The following is a 20,787-nucleotide window of genomic DNA, read 5'->3' on the forward strand; positions in this document are numbered from 1 at the left end:
ATGTCCATCCATAGGTCTTCTAGTATCAAGGCTAGAGACAGCCCAACAGGGTACTAGAACCTTATTTGAGTTGTTTTCCCCAATAAATGTATCCTTTACACATATGAAGTTTGATTCCAAAAACAGGAAGACATTACACAGCCTCTGATTCTTGATTACAGTTAGAAGTAGTGCAGCCACATAAGCAATTCATGGTTGTCATTTATTAAAGGTAAACCAGGAACATTCACAATGTTAAGAATTGATGTAGGACAAAATTTATAGTCAGTTTTATAAACTTTAATATATATTAAATTTGGTCAGTGTTGGGGGTAGTCCACATGTGGCAGATTTTTTGTTGCTGTGGACGTGTTGTGAAATCCACTATGATTCCAACATGTAACAAATGCATTTTTTTTGGTTATGTCATCTCTATACATTAAACTGATGAGAAATGGCGAGAAATATCAACATGTGGATTACATTTGGAGAACTTTCAGATTTTCCATCCCGTGTGGACTTACCCATAGAAAAACTACTGCCTTCTCAGAACCTGAAGTAGGCATGACACAGGGATTTGGAACACACAAGCAATCCTTCTGTCATGCATCACCCCGTTAGTTCCTGTACTAGGCATCATGCAGTGTATCATTGCCTTAGTGGGCCCCTGTGAAAGCAACAAGTGCACCGGGATCTGTCTGATGGACCCTATTGGGTTATAATGAACTCTGTGCATGTCTCTGTCATTTTGATGTGAACAATACAGCTGCATACTGCACTATTCTTACTATTAAAACTGGCTTAAATATCAAGAGTAAGCACAGTGTAAGCCAACAGGGTCTGTCAAATCATTAGGGCCATGATTTGACAGAACAACAATGGAAATATGAACAGAACTTTATAAAGAAGCCTATTGGGATCTGTCGTTTTGCTGGGAAGAATAGCAATGCATGCTTCTTTATTCATACCTGCCAATTATTGAGATTAACATTAGGGAGAGTGCCACTCAAAATGTTTCCCATGCCCTCTCCATCTATATTACCTTACCTTGCTGTGGCTTCTGCCCAGGAACAGATAAAGGGTGTCTAGGGTATCAATGTGTTAAATGTGGCACCCAATTTGGGGGTACTGTGTGCAGGGTGTATGGGTATGATTGTGACGCCTGCGCACCGTTAACCTTCATGGTCCGAGGATAGGACAGCTGCTCCTAGACCAGGCACGGGATAAGAAAAAGACTGATGCCAGGTTACAAATAACTGTCTTTACTGAGGCAGGAGTAGATGCTACAATCCTCACAGCGCAGATTAGAGAAGATGCAGTGTATCCCTTGGGAGCCCTGTAGACTTAGTTAGTTAGTAGTTAGTATGGTTGAAAAAAGACATACGTCCATGAAGTTCAACCAGGGAATTGAAGGGAAGGGTGTAAGGGGATAAGGGGAAGGGATGTAGTTTTATAATTCTGCATAAGCATGAATGTTATTTTGTTCCAGGAATGTATCTAACCCTATTTTAAAGCTATTAATTGTTCCTGCTGTGACCAGTTCCTGAGGGAGACTGTTCCATAAATTCACAGTTCTTATGGTAAAGAAGGCGTGTGCCCCTTTAGACTAAACCTTTTCTTCTCCAGACGTAGGGAGTGCCCCCTCGTCCTTTGGGGTTTAACCTGGAACAGTTTTTCTCCATATTTTTTTTTTTTTTGTATGGGCCATTTATATACTTATATCATATCCCCCCTTAAACGTCTCTTCTCAAGACTAAACAATTGTAACTGTTACTTGCTTGCTGTGTAGTATTGTGCTTGGGACTTTAGACTTAATGCTGAGGCTTCCCACATTGACTAGGGTTCTGATAGTATCCAATTAATGCTACACTGCCAAGGCATGAACTATCTCTGTGTGGCCCGTCGACTCATCGGGTATGATGCTCACAATTAGGAATCTCTGAATCCTCCTGGATGATGAACAGAATGGCATTGCCACTTGCTTGGAGATTTTCTTTAGGCTTCCCTTGAAGCTCACACTCCAGATTTCTCTTCTCCACACTGCAGCTCACACTGAGCTCTGCACTAGTCTCAGGCAAACTGAAACTAAAAACTGAATAGCTCCTCCCCCTACACTATATATGGCCTAGCTATGGAGCCTCCCATTGGGCAATCAGGGTCACAAGAGTACTCTGCATCATGACTCCTTACAGATATCCTGTACATTCCTTAAAGCGTACCTGTCAGATCCAACAAAAAACATTTCTAGCACCTTTATTTTTTTTTATTACACTTTTAATTTAGCTCACTAGTCTGAATTCCTCTCAAATTAAGGGGGTGTGGCCTCACTGTGCAGGTCTCCGCCCCCTCCCTCAGTATGCTGTCTGCTCACATCTCCCCTAGCATTAGCAAAATTACAACTCCCAGCTTGTCCTCACTGACAGTAGCAGGACACAAGCTGACAGTGGGAGGATTTTTCCTCCAGCTGTGAGCCCTGCACTCAGCTGTCAATCAAGGAAGTGTGTCCAATGACGTAGGTGATGATGCATGGACACACCAGGACTAGTATGTGTCCAAGCAGGCAGGGGGGCAGTTATTTGACTGGCTTTTTCAGTATGAAATACAATTGCAAAAACTATTGGTTTTACATGCTTTACAACATATAAAAAGTTTTTGGATCTGACAGTGCCCATTTATAGTTACAGTGCAACACAATATAAATTAACAGGCAAAGATCATAACAAATATTAAAGTATCATCTGAGCAGCAGGGCTTATTATAGGCACCTGAAGCAATGTTTACTTGATAAGATGCACTCTGGTACTGGGATACCACATTAACCAGGGCCTCTTATCCATTATCTAAAAATGTACCCCCCTATCCCGACTCTGTGCATGAATGAGGTTTGTTGATCACGGAGCAAAGCTGTGGCCGACATGACCCCTCCATGCATCTCTATGGCAGAGCAAACGCTCACGTTCTCTTATCTTCTCCATCTTGCCCGATACCCATTGCACCTAAATTATCTTCGGTCCTCTAAGATACATTGGTCCTTGTGATGTCCATGTGTATCAGTTACTATGATGTGCATCCTTAGATTCCTCCAGAGCAGATGACCTAGACTGTAAAAAGCCAAAGCTAATATCATATGCTGTGATTCAATGCTCCTTAGATTATAAGCAGAGCTGCCTGCTGTGTAATGTTACAAGTATATTTACAGAAGGAAACCAATAAAATTGTGTCCGCAAGCCAACCTTTGCATTTTAATGGCTATGAATAGAAGTTTCCAGAGACAGATATAATGCAAAATGTCAAATGAAATGACAGAAGGCTTTCTGAGGCCATAAAACTGCAGAAAATATATTATACTTAGTACTTGCTTTTTATTTTCAATCACAAAAAAGTTTATTTAAAAGTTATTTATATTAGTTTGAGGTCAACCTTTTACAATGAAAAATATGATCACTTCTTTATACTAAACCTTTGGTAGATTAGCTAGAAAGAGGGACAGATAGAAAGCAATATGACTGCAGGATCAGACGACACAGGGATTATTTGTATTCTGTTACCATCAAGACACATAGGTATGCATAGGAGCTATAGGCCTCAAACAACATTCATTATTAGTGTTCACACGTGCATATTTTTGCTGCAGACTTTGCTGCCCATTGAAGTCAATGGGCAGCAAAATATACTGAAGCAGATCTGCAGCAGAAAATATACACATGTGATTGCACCCTTCTACAACGTTAGCAGACTGGAAGAGGAAGCATAAAGAATAACTAATGCAGGCCCAGCGCTTACATAAGGCTGCTCAAGCAGCTGCTTTATGGCGCAGGTGGTGGAGGGGCGGAAAACTTTAAACCTTCAGCCTCAGGCAGGGGATTTGGATGAGATGCGCAGATCCTTGCACCAGCCCTGACCTAATGTATAGATAGTAAGTTTGTGTATAAGGATGCTTCTTACAAGTGGTATGCAAATGTGTGTCCATATGAAATTGCATACTATAAAAACTACTGAAAAAAACTATTATAAAAATAGAAATGAGAAAAGTATTAAGGTTGCACTACAAAAAAAGATAGGTAGCATCCCCTACCAAGCCTAACATCACTATTATACCCATGTACAAAGCAGTAGAAAAATTCCCATAAGAAATCATGTAAGCATCATGATACACAGCATGGTAGCCTAAAGTATCCTAATGGTAAAATAACATCAATAGGGTAACAAACCAAACAAAAGTAATCAGCAAAGACTGTGAGAGAGGGGAAGATGTAGCCCTAATGCACATTTCAGCCCCTTTGGGTATGTTCCTACTGTTTTGTATATGTGTATAACTGTGGTGTTGGGTGGATAGAGGATGCCACCTTAGTTTTCCTGTAGTATGACCTCATATATACTTTTCTAATTTGTATTTTTATAAGGTTTATAAAGAGCTAAGAAACATAGTTTCATTTTAATAAAATTTATCCAAGTGTCTTCCTTTTTAGCATAAGCATGATAAGGGTAAATGGCTGTCATGCTCCCCCTTCTTCTAGGCACTCTTTCACCGAAACATCGACTCTAGTCCAGCGGCACTTGCATTGCCAATTCAAACAATGGTTGCTGTGTAAACCCAAAGTAACTTTCCCAATAAGTGGGAAGCCTATCAGGCTGAATTTGTGGGAGGGGCTTTGGCTATTTAACATCCATCGGCCCCTCCCTCTGGGCGTATGCTGGGTTGGCGAAATTGCGGGGGTTCTTTCGTTGCGTACGCTGGGTCAGGTGTGTGGTGGTGCAGGTAAGTGCCGGGTGACCGGCAGGTTTCTTTTACTGGGGCCCTGGTCTGTTGCTATTGCTCCCCTCGTTTGGCGGGCAGGCTCCGGCACCCAGCGTGTTATGTAGGCGGCGGTCCGTCGGTGCAGCGCATGCCCGGGCTGGCCGCAGTGAACACGGCCTCTGGATCCAGCGGCAGCTGGCGGCATGGCAGGCGCGGGGAGACACGACCCACGTGGGTCTCCCTGTGCCGGCGTCTCACGTGCAACTTGGGGCTCTGAACGGGCGGAGTCACAGCATGCCAGTGAGCCGACGGTATAGCTCCACGGATGGCCAGCAGGTGGCGCTGAAAAAAAAAAAAAAAAAATGTGTGTGTGTGTGTGTGTGAGGAAATGTTAGGCTTACAGAGTGTATTGGTACCATGCAGTAATAGGGGCTGGCTCATGGTGCACCGGTGTCAGGCCACAGTTCCTGACACATGCACTGTCGCAGACAAGGGGCAGCTTGTAAAGTTAATAACACGATAATCCATATCACTGTGGCTTCGGTTTAGGGGGGGGGGGGGTGGTCATGCATATCGGGGTATCAGGTCAGAAGCGTGGGGTTGGGGTAGTTTCAGGCATAGGGGGGGGGGGGGGTAAGGGGGGGTCAGCATGTATGGGTCAGAGGTGGTAGGTGGCGCGTAAACCATATGGTTAGTACACTGTTAGTTTCTCTTGCAGTTTAGGTGGGCTGTATCCAGTTAGGTGGTCGTTACGTTCCTGGTCATTGCAAATTCGGCTACGGTCAGTACCAACCGTACGGCGGTTGTTCATGTTATTTATTCACGTTTCACGGTGGTCATCACTTTCGCTAGCAGACGCTAGTTCACGTCATTTCAGTTCAAATGCTTAATACTCCTGTTACATTAGTTAATGTTACGCACTACCGCTGTTACACATAGGCCCTGAATCACTGTATATCTGACTCGACATGTCAGATAGGGTTCAAGGCGTCATGGATACTGTCACGCATACAGAGCATTTCGTTTACACGGGTAGTGGTCACTGCGATCTTGACTCTTCTTCAAGGGTGACCACTCGCCTGCGGTGGTTGCTGACACGTCTTCAGAGCCATCGCTAGTTAGTTAGAAACGGTGCACACTGTAATCTTGACTCGCAGTCAGGAGGTGTTCACGGTTTATTATTCATGACTATACGCGTCATGCACACATTCTCGGTCAGACACACGGTCAGGCCTCGTTTCAAACTATTCAGGTGGTACTCTGGGTCGCACTGGCACTACGGTCAGCACTCTTGGGTTCGACCACATTGCACGGGCAGTCTGCAGCTGTAAGCTAACATTAAGTATGTATTCGGTTGTTTGCAGGGTTACAGTCGATTTGCTGTTCGTTCAGACGTCTTACTGTTGTGTTACAGTGGTGGTAAGGTCAGTCAGTACTCAGCAAGGGGGGTACACGTTTCTCATATCTGGTGACTCACGATTACCGTTTTGTTTCCCCGGCACCCGTTACGGCCCGGACAGGTCATGTCTCACGTGTCAGACATAGAGGACCCGATGTCCATCCCTGATACACCAGCTAGAAGCTCCGTGCGAGGGACGCCCTCCTCTGCAGCTTACAGGGCTTGGACGATCCCCAAATTGATGGAGGAGTTGCGCAAGAGAGCAATTCCATTTCCAGCAACCGCCCGAAAGCAGAGTTGTACAAACTCCTCATGGCGGATCAGGGGGCTGGCGACAGTCAGGAGGGGACCTCGAGCCAGTCCACCCTCTCTGAACTGCATGCAATGATGACTTCCATGTTGGGCAGGCTGGATTCTCTGGAGAGAAGGGGCATTCAGGGGCCTCCAGCTCCAGCAGCATTGCAGGCGCCAACGCCTACACAGATGTCTGCCCCTGTTCTGGTAGGCAACCCAGGTAGGCGCTCTGGGCCACCAAGGGTGTCACCAGTCCATTTTGTCCCAGCGGCCCTGAGAAAAGACATACTGGAAGGGAAGGACATCAATTTGGCGGCCCTGTTGCTATCTGCCTTCGACGTTGAGGACACTAGAACGGTAGCATGCGCTGACTTATCTGTTGTCCTTAAGAGCAAGGACACCAGGCTGAAACGGAAGCTAAATATCCACGAGTTTGTGATTGCCTTCAGCAAATACAGGGAGGTGATATGCTCAGCCAGGCCGGAGCGCAGAGAGGAGCTCGACCTGTATTTGCTGAGGGTTACTGAATACGCATACAAATACGGTGGTACCCATTTCTACGATTATCATAGAAGTTTCTCAGCCATGGCAGCGGCGGCCTTCAGCCAAGATGGGTACCTCACAGACTGGAGCATCGAAGATTCACAGATGTTCTGCAGCCACTTCGCAAATCTCAAATTCCCCGCATGTGCCGCCTGTCAATCAATCACGCATACTACGGCGTGGTGTGTAGGGCTGGCTCAACAGGGCGAGCAGGGCACTACCAGACCGTCCACTTCCACGGACAGTTTCAGCAGGTCCGCACCTTCCGTGGATAAGTTGGGCCGTCCAGTACACTACCTCGGAGGCTCACAAATTTGTAACAACTATAACATGTCTTCGTGCAACTTCAGCAATTGCAGGTTATTACACGTCTGCTTCTACTGCTTCAGGGCACATCCGGGCTCTGCATGTAGGCAGAAAGGGCCAGCATGACTAGGCGGGGTACGTACCCCAGTCCTGGCCGCTCTGCTCGCGGATCACCCGGACCCAGATTGGGTCCAATGGTTGATCAATAGTTTTGATAGAGGCTTCCACGCCGGCATGGTCACACTGCCGCAGGCCACATTTGAATGCGACAATCTGTTGTCTGCCGTAAACGATCCCGCTGTTGTCACTGAATTAATAAATGCTGAGCTAATGAAAGGTTATATGATTGGCCCCTTGTTAGTTTCTCCATTCAGGTCTTGGAGGGTCAGTCCGGTAGGGGTGGTAACAGGCAAGTTCAATGGGAAAAAGAGACTGATATTTGACTTGTCGGCTCCTCATGGGTCACTTGTTCCCAGTATCAACTCTCTCATTCCATCCGAGGAGTTTAGCATGCATTATTCTTCCATAGACCAGGCTATTCAGGTCATCTTGGCCCTCGGCCCAGGGACTTGGATGGCGAAGGCGGATATCACTGACGCCTTCAAGTTGCTGCCATTGCACAGGGACCAGTGGCAATGGTTTGGGCTCAAATGGCAAGGGGCATATTACTTTGCTTCCAAGTTGACTTTCGGATGCAAGAGCAGCCCGTGGCTGTTTGACCAACTGGCCCAGGCATTGCACTGGCTGCTGGTTAATGTCTCTGGATGCAGCCAGGTCATCCATTACTTGGATGACTTTCTTCTGCTCAGTCGCCCGAGGGAAGAGCCGGACCAGTTGGTCAGATTGCCGAAACTGTTCACTGATATTGTGGTGCCAGTGTCTCCCAAGAAAACGGTCGGTCCAACTAAGTGTCTCACCTTTCTGGGAGTAATCCTAGATTCAGTCGCAATGCAAGTCAGCTTGCCCACTGACAAACTCAACCGTATCAGAGACACTATCCACAAGTACACGGTCTCCCAGGTCACGACCAAGGGCGAGTTGCAGAGCTTGCTGGGAATGCTGGCATTTGCTATGCGAGCAATCCCGCAGGGCAGAGCGTTTGTATCCAGAATATTGTCTTTGCTGCATGGTGTCCCTCATCAACACAGTAGGGTTTGGTTAGATTGCCAAGCCCTGGCTGACCTGGACATGTGGGATAGGTTCATGGCACAATGGAATGGGACGGCTATGTTTGTCCCGCCAGCCTCCGAGTTGTCCCCCAAGATCTGCACCGATGCGTCATCTTCCATCGGTTATGGTGCAGTGTGGGGCAGCAGGTGGATGGCGGGCCAATGGTCCAAGCAGGTATTGGCTCTGGCAGGCTTCAGCAGCACTTCGGCACTTTTTGAGGTTTTCCCCATTGTAGCAGCTGCAGTGACATGGGGCAACAAGTGGTCAGGGCAGACGGTGGAGTTTCAGTGTGACAATCAGGCGACAGTTGCCATAGTCAACAAGGGCAGTTCCGGGCATGCTACTGTCATGTCATTCATGCGCAGACTAGTCTGGGTGTCCTTACAACACAACTTCAATTTTGTAGCCAGACACATACCGGGGGTAGACAACACGGCCGCAGATGCTCTGTCCAGGGCTAATTTCCATCTCTTTTCACAGGTGGCTCCGCAAGCAGACGCAGTAGGAACACAACCCCCTTGCCTGGCTCAATTAATCTTGGACTAAATCATTACACACAGGTGGCCCGGGAGTTAATGTCGGACGCCTTAGCCCCCAATACCAGGAAGGCCTATCATGCAGCACACGACACCTTCAGGGCATATCTGTCGCAGCATAGCATCCCCTTTTCTTACGACACCACTATCATTCTATCTTTCATCGGTTTCTGCCACTCTTCTCTGCACCTGTCTCATAGCACTATCAAATCTTACCTTTCGGGCATTCAGCATTTCATTTCTTTATCCCACCCAGACAGGCTGTCAAGGCTGCGCTCAGAGGGGTGGTGGCTCGTAGCGCCACAGCGCCAACTCTCAGCAAACCGATCAGCGGCGAGCTGTTCCGAGCCATGTCTGACGCATTAGCCAATAACCCGTTTGGCTTCGAGCGCAGTCTGATAATCAAATCTGCCATTTATCTAGCCTTCTATGGCTTCCTCCGGCCGGGTGAATTTTCATGTGTCAGGCGGGGAGCGACACATCCACAGAAGGCTCATTTAAGGTGGCAGGGTTCTTGGTTCGAAGTTTCACTGTCTGTCACAAAAACTTGTAGGTGGGGGGCGGTGGTTAAGTATTTCCTTCAGGCAATAACTGGTGCCCGGTGGCGGTGTTGGCACAACTGGTTGAGTTCCTCCATGATAAGCCTCCGGAGTCGCCACTGTTGCCTTTCGGTGGAGGTGCTCTTACCACTTCTCTTTTCACATCGCATGTCCGCACGCTGCTTGGTAATTTAGGACACAACCCCAGAGAGTTCTCAGGTCACTCATTCCGCATAGGAGCAGCATCGGCGGCCTCCAGGCACAAAGTGCCTGTACATGTCATCCAGAAGTTGGGGAGGTGGCGGTCTGATGCATATACCACTTATGTCCCAGATCCCTCAAGGGAAATGGCAGAGGCATTTCAATTTTTGGCACTATAAATAAATGATACTTAATTACCCTAACTGGTGGTGTATTTTTGCCCTCTATAGGCTGACCCTCGACGCGGTTTTCAGGCACACCTCAACCGCTGTTCTATGTTATAAGCAGAGTTTTGGGTTTAGGTCTTGGTAAATCTAGTTTCTTGCAGGTGGCCTTGGCAGGAGATAACAGGTAAGCCCATGCACGGTTCAAAGTCCTGACCACAAGTGGGAAGCCTATCAGGCTGAATTTGTGGGAGGGGCTTTGGCTATTTAACATCCATCGGCCCCTCCCTCTGGGCGTATGCTGGGTTGGCGAAACCCACCCTCCTCACCCTTTTCTTCATCACCATACATAAGGGAATGCCCTCTATAGGCTGACCCTCGACGCGGTTTTCAGGCACACCTCAACCGCTGTTCTATGTTATAAGCAGAGTTTTGGGTTTAGGTCTTGGTAAATCTAGTTTCTTGCAGGTGGCCTTGGCAGGAGATAACAGGTAAGCCCATGCACGGTTCAAAGTCCTGACCACAATTGAGTCTCATAAGAATGCAGCCTCCGGTCCACCCACAAACCCCATTGTGAATTGGCTGGCAACAGTTGAGACCAGCAGGAACCTGAAGTGGCATCCTATGAGCCATACAGAGCATCAGGTAAAAGGGGGTGCAGAGCAAGCATTTACTCTCTCCATGCTTATCGTAACTATTGGATTTAGTGTACCATTAAATAATATTTGTCTGGAGTCCTATAACATGGTTCCGCGCAAGAACATTTGGGGGAAATCAGTCTCCATGTGATTTCTTTACAGCCCACCAACAGCCTGCAAACTGCGTTACCCTTGATAAAATGTCTTTAGACAATAGTGTCTTTAGACAATAATTGTCAGCACAATTCAGGGCAACAGTGACCTTTACCCTTCTTCAGGACTGAACTGGTCCTTATTGTGTACAATGTATTTCCCTAATGTATGGACCATGCTATTTCTAAACAGGAGGATTGTGGTCGGGTCCTAAATGAGTTTTTCTGTGATAGAAATGAAAACCTTACATTCTATTTTCTTGGTGGGATAAAGTTGGTAAGGTTTGTCAACTCATTATAAATGGCCTCCGATAAGTGTTCTGATATATATAAAAGTGTTGGCCATTACATTGTAGTTCTTTTGAAGGGTAAACATTTGATGAAACCTTTGTAAAAGGTTTGTAGCCAAGTATAAGGATAACCTTTTCTGGCATAGTATTTGGGAAAAAATGGGCAGAAAATAGAATTGATTAGAGAGGTTTATAACATGATTGTAGCTGAGCTTCCCGGCGGCCATGTTAATTAACTACACATTGTACACAGCAATCTTTGTGGGGGTGAGGTGGGGAGAAGCCTGTCCTCACAATTCAATGAATAGAATTGTAAAAGCTTTTAAGAAATTACAGGTCATAAAGAACTGTGCTGTAGTGGTGTTACATTTAGTGTTCGAGAGCTGTGTAACGTTGGTAGGGCATCGTCTAAAGTAAGGTGGCATTGCTAAGATAATAGAAGAGAAATGGCAGTCATTGGCCACTGGGAGACAAGAATGGTGGTCAAAGGATGGCTATATTTTTGCAATATTCTTAAAGTATGTCTGAGACTTGAGGAAGATCACATCTTATCCGAGTAAAGCTAGGTGAGTAATGTGAAATCTAATGTAGCTGGCCATCTTTAGCAACATATAGCTTGCTGGGGACTTTGGTAAGTCCTGTTTAAGGGCCTGGTTTTATAGAGGGACAATCCAGTTAGTTGTGGGGCCTGTCATTCCCTTCCTGACCAGTCCAAGTTATTAATTCATCCTCAGATATCCCACAAGGCTGCTCCTTGGCTGCTCATTAGTTGGCTAGTTTAGATTTGCACAGTGTGCAAGGTAGTGGCTCCCAGTCCGGAGAGGCAGGGGATGCCAAGCCTGTATGTGCCAAGAAGAGAGGCATGTCTGGTGAGACCTATGATACCTATGGTGTTAAGGATGTTGTTTTGTATTAGTTAGAGCTCAGCTGAGCAGGTTTTACTTTGTATAATGTGTACAGTGTTGTTGATTAATCTGTGTGCTATTGATAAAGAACAAAGCTGGCTGAGATCTAGAAGATTGCGATCCCCATAAGCAAGTCCCAAGTTGTCACACCACACAGGAAGAAAGAACATGCTAATCTTAAAGAAAGACCATGGTGTCATAAAAGACAGGGCAGTATTTGCTATTGCTATTAGGCTAAGTTTCCACTGACACTGCAGTTTTTGAGCCAGAAAAAAAAACCAGTGGAAACTTAGCCTTAGGCACCTGTGGGCCTGTGCCTAGGGCAGCAGTGTTAAAGGGGTACTCCATCACTAGACATCTTATCCCCTATCCAAAGAATAGGGAATTAGATGTCTGATCGCAGTGGGGAATGTGTAGTGATGTCACTAGGGGGCGTGGAATCATGTCACGACCAAGGCCTCCCAAAACAAGAGTTCTGAACATAATGTTTAGTACACTGGGTGTCCGCATGGAGATGGCGGGTGGTCTCAGCAGCCAGACCCCCACGATCAGACATCTTATCCCCTATTTGGATAGGGGATATGACGTCTAGCAACGGAGTACCCCTTTTAAGGGGGGGAATCCTTCAGTGAGATACAAATGGAAATTCCTTTTGATGTAGCAGCTACCGGCTTGGAGAAAACAAAACTCAGTCCCCCCTTTGGTTAAATCCACATAGGTAAGAACTGCTGTGAAATTTCACTGCAGATCCACAGACACTCATTATCTTGCAGACAGTAAAGATTCTTCCTTATTAATGATGGCTTGTCATTCTTCATTGTCATGTAAGACCGTGCTGACTATCTTGACCTTAAACCGTACTAGTTTACCATAAACCATAGCAGGCTATTACAGTTGAGTAGTAAATGGCAGACTTATAAAGGGCAACTGCTCCACTCTTCCCCTTTGCAGGTTTTTATAAATCTCCCCCCATGTGCTTTTCAGTTTAGTGTGAGACACAACCCTGGTATTGGACAGACCTGTGATCCCTGACAGAAACAAAGTATCAGGCCTGTTTAAAATCCAACATGCCCCATCTTTCTATCCAATAACTTCTGCCACCGAGACAACCACATTAAAAAGGGGCCAAGGAGGAAGTTAGAATGTGAGAACCACAGAGAAGCTACTAAAAGAGCTAATAGGTTTTACTGTCGTACCCCAGGGGGTTATTCACAGTGGGTATTACTCAGTGCTCTATAATGTCCTCTTTGCTGCAGCTGCTTCTAAGAGTGTGCTATCAAGATGTAAGGGAACAGGGTCTCCTCCTCTGTGTGTGTAGCAGTTAGCCTCAGCCTACTAGCTAAGGGATAACTGAAGTTTAGAAGTGAAACCTCCAGAGGGGAAAACTGCTTAAAAGTTACATATACAAGTTATATAATGGCTAGAAATAGCATTGCTCCCTATGTACACACAACAGTTTAACTTAAAAAGACACATAAAATTGCAAGTATACAAGTTTATCGCTATTCCCCAAATCCTTGCCAACAGAAAATACCAAATAAGGCCTTAAATATGTTCTTTAAAATATTGGGTAGCAAATATAAACAATAACTACCGTAGTTGTTTTAAAACCTTACCCAAAGTCAGTTTCGGTTTTTAGGGTAAGATACCCATTCACACTACCTATTTTGTGATCGGAATTCTGCTTTGTGTTCCATTATGGAAAATATGGTGCAGCAGCTTCTTATTGATTTCAGTGGAATTCTGCTACACAATTCACACTACAGATATTCCTCTGCAGAAATTCTGGACCTTACACTCTGCTGAATGAATGAACTGTTCATTCTTTTGGCAGAATCTGCTCATAAATGCATTGCCATCTATAAAGACGCATTTCTGAGCAGTCCTAACACCGGTTTGGTCTACCAGCACCCGCTAAAGATGGATTCTCTGCAGAATATATATATTACTTAATGTTTCAAGAATTTATTGTCTGAATGTAATAATGTTTGATGATCCTTTGTTTTGAAAAAAAAATTATATCTTTTATACTTTAAATGAGAGAGAACGATGGGGGGAAAAAAAGAAAATTTTGGGCAACAACACAAATAATAGAAATAATCCTCAGCCTGGCCTCCTCAATGTGTATTACATGAGGGCGAGAGTATCGGGAGCTTTAGGTGAAAGAAACCTTTGATTATTGAAAGAAAAGAAGTGGATTTTGCCAACCTAGTGGAAATCCAGCCAGACAAAGACTTGTTTAGTAAATACTTAAACTGAGTGGTTTCTTTCAAAAGACCACTATAATGTCAGGGTAATTGGTCTAGTGTTGGAAGCCATGGGTATCTAATAATGTAAGTGCAATGTGGGTTATTCAGAGTGTTTATATTGTGGACAAGGCAGCTATTAAAAGAGGGCTCATTGTGGAAGTCCGTTTACATATGCAAGGTAAATTATGGTTATTTTCTTTATTAATAGGGAGTGTTTTTCCTTGTGTTTTCTTTCAATCCATTTTTGTTCAAATTACGGACTGGCCATTCGTACAACATGTACAACAGATTGTTTCCACCCCTCATTCACACTATTCTATTGGGATTAAGTAAAGTCTTTGAAAATACCAATATGTATTCTGTCCAACGTTTTCTTTTATGTTCAGAGTCAGATAGATCAGCCTAAATATCACAGAGCCTCATCTACATGATGGTCCCTGCACTTAAAATAATATCACTTTTCCTTGACATTATGGAGTTGTCTTATAATGACCCCTCCCTACCTTTATATGTACAGTACTCTGACAGGGCCATCCTAACCTTCTTACCCATTGCTGTGTAAGAGTGGCTCACCATCTGGCATTCCTTTTATGTCTATCATCTTAAACTCTAAACAAACAGAATTTTACCATAATCTGAATGTACCACAAATTTTTACCAAATGACTAATGCTTTTGATTTTATTGCAGGACGCAATAATGCCTGTGAGAAAACCTCTTATCTCTTTTTACGGAAAGAACTCCCAGTTCGGTTGGCAAACACACTTAAGGAAGTTAACTTGCTGCCGGAAAACTTGCTCCAGAGGCCATCAGTAAAATTAGTACGGTCCTGGTAAGTTTTATAGTGTCCCGAATCCCTCACCGTGTGTGCACCTAGTAAGACTTCAAGCCAGGGCTCAATGCTTACGTCCAGTCCTGACTATCTGGAGGAAGTGATGAGAGATGTCCCAGACAGTCACTTCTGTGGGCTTAGCACCGCTTTACCAGCTGTACAGACAGGAAAACATAAAAAAATAAAAGTTCTGGCTGTATTTGTGCACCAGGTTTTATCTTATACAGTGGTCCCTCAACATACGATGTTAATCCGTTCCACCGATTAACCATCGTTTGTTAAAACCATCGTATGTTGAGGGATCCGTGCAATGGAAAGAATAGGAATGTATACTCATGTCCCCGCCGCTCCGGACCCGTCACCGCAGCCCTAGATGTCGCCCTCCATCGCTGTCCCGCGTCCCCGTGGTGTCCCCGACGCTCCAGACGTCTCTGCTTCCCCGGGATCTTCGTTCTTTGTCGTCGCCATGACGTCACTAAGCATGGCGCTCCCATTGGATGACGGGACGGTGTGCGCGATGACGTGATGACGATGAAGGAGAGCGCCGGCGAAGAGGACGCTCCGGATCCCCGAGGACATGTAGGTGATCGTCACCGCAGCACACGGGGCACCATAAACGGCTATCCGGCGGCAGCTGAAGCAGTCTGCGCTGCCGGATAGCCGTTTATGCGATGGCCCTGACATACAAAAGCATCGTATGTTGATGCTGCCTTCAACATGCGATGGCCTCTGAGAGGCCATCGCATGTTGAAATTATCGAATGTCGGGGCCATGGTAGGTCGTGGAGGTGACTGTATTGTGACAGCCGGTGACTGATTCCTTTTAACCCCTTAACGACGCAGGACGTATATTTACGTCCTGCGCCGGCTCCCGCGATATGAAGCGGGATCGCGCCGCGATCCCGCATCATATCGCGTCGGAACCGGCACTCATCAACGGCCGGGACCCGCGGCTAATACCACACAACGCCGATCGCGGCGATGTGCGGTATTAACCCTTTAGAAGCGGCGGTCAAAGCTGACAGCCGCTGTGAAAGTGAAAGTGACCCGGCTGCTCAGTCGGGCTGTTCGGGACCGCCGCAGTGAAATCGCGGCGTCCCGAACAGCTGACAGGACACCGGGAGGGCCCTTACCTGCCTCCTCGGTGTCCGATCGGCGAATGACTGCTCCGTGCCTGAGATCCAGACAGGAGCAGTGAAGCGCCGATAACGCTGATCACAGGCGTGTTAATACACGCCTGTGATCTGTGTAAAAGATCAGTGTGTGCAGTGTTATAGGTCCCTATGGGACCTATAACACTGCAAAAAAAAATGTTAAAAAAATGTGTTAATAAAGGTCATTTAACCCCTTCCCTAATAAAAGTTTGAATCACCCCCCTTTTCCCATAAAAAAAATAAAACAGTGTAAAAAAAAATATAAATAAACATATATGGTATCGCCGCGTGCGTAAATGTCCGAGCTATAAAAATATATAATTAATTAAAGCGCACGGTAAATGGCGTACGCGCAAAAAAATTCCAAAGTCCAAAAAAGCATATTTTGGTCACTTTTTATACCATTAAAAAATGAATAAAAAGTGATCAAAAAGTCAAATCAAAACAAAAATCATACCTATAAAAACTTCAGATCACGGCGCAAAAAATTAGTCCTCATACTGCCCTGTACGTGGAAAAATAAAAAAGTTATAGGGGTCAGAAAATGACATTTTTAAACGTATAAATTTTCCTGCATGTAGTTATGATTTTTTCTAGAAGTGCGACAAAATCAAACCTATATAAGTAGGGTATCATTTTAACCGTATTGACCTACAGAATAATGATAAGGTGTAATTTTTACCGAAATATGCACTGCGTAGAAACGGAAGCCCACAAAAGTTACAAAATTGCGTTTTTTTCTTCGATTTTGTCGCACAATTATTATTTTTTCCGTTTCGCCGTGCATTTTTGGGTAAAATGACTAATGTCACTGCAAAGTAGAATTGGCGATGCAAAAAATAAGCCATAATATGGATTTTTAGGTGGAAAATTGAAAGGGTTATGATTTTTAAAAGGTAAGGAGGAAAAAACGAAAGTGCAAAAACGGAAAAACCCTGAGTCCTTAAGGGGTTAAAGAGCTTTTTAGGAATAAAATTAATGAACTATTGATCTTTCGTATTGGTCATCAATGTTTATCTGGTTGTGGTACAAACTATAAGGCTCTAGCATCTGGAGCACCTTAGTCCTTTCCTTGTAATACTGTGCCACCTCAATGACGTATTGGATTTCAGCATGGCCAATCCTTTGTCTAGCCTGGAGATAAGCTGATGTCAGAAATGTCTGGCGGTGAATTTTCCACCCTTCACTACAAAATAAACATTCACATTTTCATTTGACATTCCTCGTAAGGATATGTTCACACTGAGGAATTGGGGCGGAAATCAAGCAGAAATTTTCTGCCTCAAAATATTGTTACTTTTCCACAAGAACTCACCGAGACTTCGCGCGGGATTTAGCACGGAATTGGCGAGGAATTCGCGCGGAATTGGCGTGGAAATGCAGGTTTCATGCGGAGGAGGAGTATCAAGTATTTCTATTCATAAAAAAAAATTTAATGCAGAAATTCCACGCGAATTCCGTTCCAATTCCGCGCCAATTCCGTGTGGAAATGCTTCTGACTGAAAAAAAATAATAGCATTGATCTCTATGGGAGAACGACGCTGATTCCGCTTGAAAGAAAGAACATGTTCTTTCTTCGAGCGGAACAGACTTCCTCGTCAGAATTCTGCTTGAGGAAATTCCTCAGTGTGAACTGAGGGGCATAAATTCTGTACAACTCTATGGGGATTTCACTGCTGAATGATTTGGAGAGGAAAAAGCGAGCAGATTACTCGTGGAAATTCCTCTCCAATTCCTCAGTGTGAACATACCCTAAAAGTAAAAAAAAAATAACGAAAATACAATTAGTATTATTTGCCCATTACATACACTGCTGTGGATTATCAGTTTAGCTTTAATGGTGGCCACCAAACTGAATGTAGGTGAACCAGCCCACTTCATTGGGACTGGCTGACCATCTAATATGTATAGTACCTGGCTAGATGACAGGATAGGATACAGGTGGTAAGCTCATGACTGCAGCATAGAGTTAGTAAAGTAGCGTTGCAAGATGGAAAATAACTGTCAACAAGTGAAGAGACTGGGTGGAGTCTAAGTACCCAAAGCCCGTTCGCTGATCGTGTTGTTTTGCTATGCTGAAAGATCAGTGCTTATTGGATACAAATCTGCCTGTGTAATAGGATGTCATGATATCGATTGTCATGATAGTGCCGCAGTATCTTGACAGCAGAACTCCATAGTTCCGAATGAGCCAACCTTTCCTGAATTAGGCCAAATGGAGTACTGCAAAAACGCCTGTACCTTCGCAGACACAGACAGCATTATTTGTGTGCTCATGTCTGACAGCTGCTATTACAGAAAAGTCAAAGCATTACAGAAAATGACAAGTCAGTATTTGATGATTAGGTCAAATAGTTTTTTGAAATTTTAATAAAGAGGAGCTGTAATAAAACTGTCCTCTCCATTTCCCTTATAGGTATATGCAGAGTTTTCTAGAACTTTTGGAGTATGAGCATAAGAGTCCTGACGACCCTGATGTCCTAAATAAGTAAGTAAATTCTGCCTCTGCCAGCTTCAGTATGTCCTCAAATGGTGGGTTTTTCTGCCACTATGAAATCTTATCAATTTTTCCGTACTATAATCTGTGCCACAAATCCTCAGGTAAAATCCACAATAAGATTTTAGCCTTGAGTACAGTTTCTAGCCTTAAAGGGGTACTTCCTTGGAAAACTTTTTTTTTATAAATCAACTGGTGCCAGAAAGTTAAACAGATTTGTAAATTACTTCTATTAAAAAATCTTCATCCTTCCAATACATTTTATAGGATGTATAATACAGAGGAAATGCTTTTCTTTTGGATTTCTCTGATGTCACAACCACACTGCTCTCTGCTGACCTCTGCTGTCCATTTTAGGAACTGTCCAGAGCAGCATATGTTTGCTATGGAGATTTTCTCCTTCTCTGGACAGTTCCAAAAATGGACAGCAGAGGTCAACACTGTGGTCGAGACATCAGAGAAATCCAAAAAGATAAGCATTTCTTCTGTAGTATATAGCCCCTAAAAAGTACTGGAAGGATTAAGATTTTTTAATAGAAGTAATTGATTCAAAAAGAAAAAAAAACGTTTTCCACGGGAGTAACCCTTTAAGAGCGAACAGAATTGAACCTCAGTGGTAAATGGTATATGCATATACTCTGATTCTTCCTGACTAAAGTAGACAAATTACCAGCACAGTTATTGAGAATTCCTTATCAGGGTACCACTTTTTCTTCCTATATTGTTGTTTGTTTATCTTACATTGGGTTCATGCATAGTAATTTGATCAGTATTTTAACCAAAACCAGGAGTGGCTCCAAAACACAGAAAAATGTGCAAATACCAAAGTATTCCCTCTCTTAGTAGTATCAGACATTCTGATGGCAGCCAGGGCCAAATTACACAAAGTGATTATCTGGTGGACAGGCTGGTATCTTTCTGTATAGTATGGCCTGAAATCAGTGGACAAATAAGCTTGTGATTGTTTGATCATGGTGTTTTGTTGCGCATTTTTGTTCTTTGGCTGCACATTCGCATATGTAATAAGGCTTTGGTTCTCAACCGGTGGTACGTGTACCCCTAGGGGTACGCCACCGGTTGTTTGGGGGTACGCAAATGCACTGACAAATACCGGCCATGCATTGACCAGTATTTGTCAGTGCATGGCAGCTGTACAGTAGCGTGGCCTGAGCTGTGGCTACTGTAAGAGAGCTGCGTGGTTGCCGGGGAGACGTGTGACCTCCCCTGACATTGTGCGGAGGTGCCGCACAGCGCAGGAGGACGTCACGCGTCAAAGATAGGATACACGGGACCCCAGGAGGCCTGGTAAAGTGAAAAAAAAGGGAAATGTATGTGCATGGGACGGAGGGAGGGTTTTTGTATGCTTAAATATATATATATATTAGCCCAGGGGGATCGGGGGGAGAAATAATAGCACAAGGCATCAAGATGGAGGGGGGGGGGGGGAATAGAAATAATAGCACAAGAGATTAAGATGGATGGGAGGAGGGTTAATCATTACTTCCCCCCCCCCTCCATCTTAATCCCCTTGTGTTATTATTGTCTGATATGGCAAAAGGGGATCAGAGGGAAGGGAGGGATGATGGCACAAGGGGATTAATATGGAGGGGGGGGGTGATGATTATCCTCCATATTTATCCCCTTGTGCTATAATCCCCCCCTCCCTCTGATCCCCTTTTGCCATATCCGATAATAATAGCACAAGGGGATTAAGATAGCGGGGGGTATATTGGCACATGGGGATTAATATGGAGGTGGGGGGGGGAGTAATGATTAACCCTCCTCCCATCCATCTTAATCTCTTGTGCCATTATTCCCTCCTCCCTCTGATCCTCTTGTGCCATTCCACCCCCCCCCCCCCTCCATCTTAATCCCCTTGTGCCATTTTCCCTTTTCCTCTGATCCCCTTTTGCCATATCGGACAATAATGGCACAAGGGGATAAAGATGGAGGGGGATTAAGATGCAGGGGGAATAATGGCTCAAGGGGATTAAGTATCGCATCATCATATCGCATTATTATCGTATAAAGGTAATAACACGCCTTATGTCTGTGGGTAACCCTCGCGCAAAAGTTCAGCGCGAGGGGGTACCCGCGGACATACCTTCAGCCTTTAGGGGTACAGTTGCCAAAAAGGTTGAGAACCACTGTAATATGGGACATTTGGTTGACACATGCTGACAGTAAAGGGCAACACAAATAA

At 44.7% G+C, this 20,787-nt stretch overlaps 1 protein-coding gene across 3 annotated transcripts in view; it reads left to right on the forward strand.

The window, feature by feature from the left end:
• PDK3 (pyruvate dehydrogenase kinase 3) overlaps window positions 1-20,787 on the forward strand; it is a 97,202-nt gene that overhangs the window by 46,892 nt on the left and 29,523 nt on the right. For all 3 annotated transcript variants that reach the window (XR_008889004.1, XR_008889005.1, XM_056558785.1), the window contains exons 3-4: window positions 14,793-14,934; window positions 18,504-18,575. Coding sequence is in view for 1 of the 3 variants with exons in the window: in XM_056558785.1 (XP_056414760.1) it covers window positions 14,793-14,934; window positions 18,504-18,575 (214 nt within the window). In the remaining 2 variants the exon portion in view is untranslated. The remainder of the gene's footprint in view (window positions 1-14,792; window positions 14,935-18,503; window positions 18,576-20,787) is intronic.

The sequence above is a fragment of the Hyla sarda genome, chromosome 2, assembly GCF_029499605.1.
Source record: "Hyla sarda isolate aHylSar1 chromosome 2, aHylSar1.hap1, whole genome shotgun sequence".
NCBI classification, from domain to species: Eukaryota; Metazoa; Chordata; class Amphibia; order Anura; family Hylidae; genus Hyla; species Hyla sarda.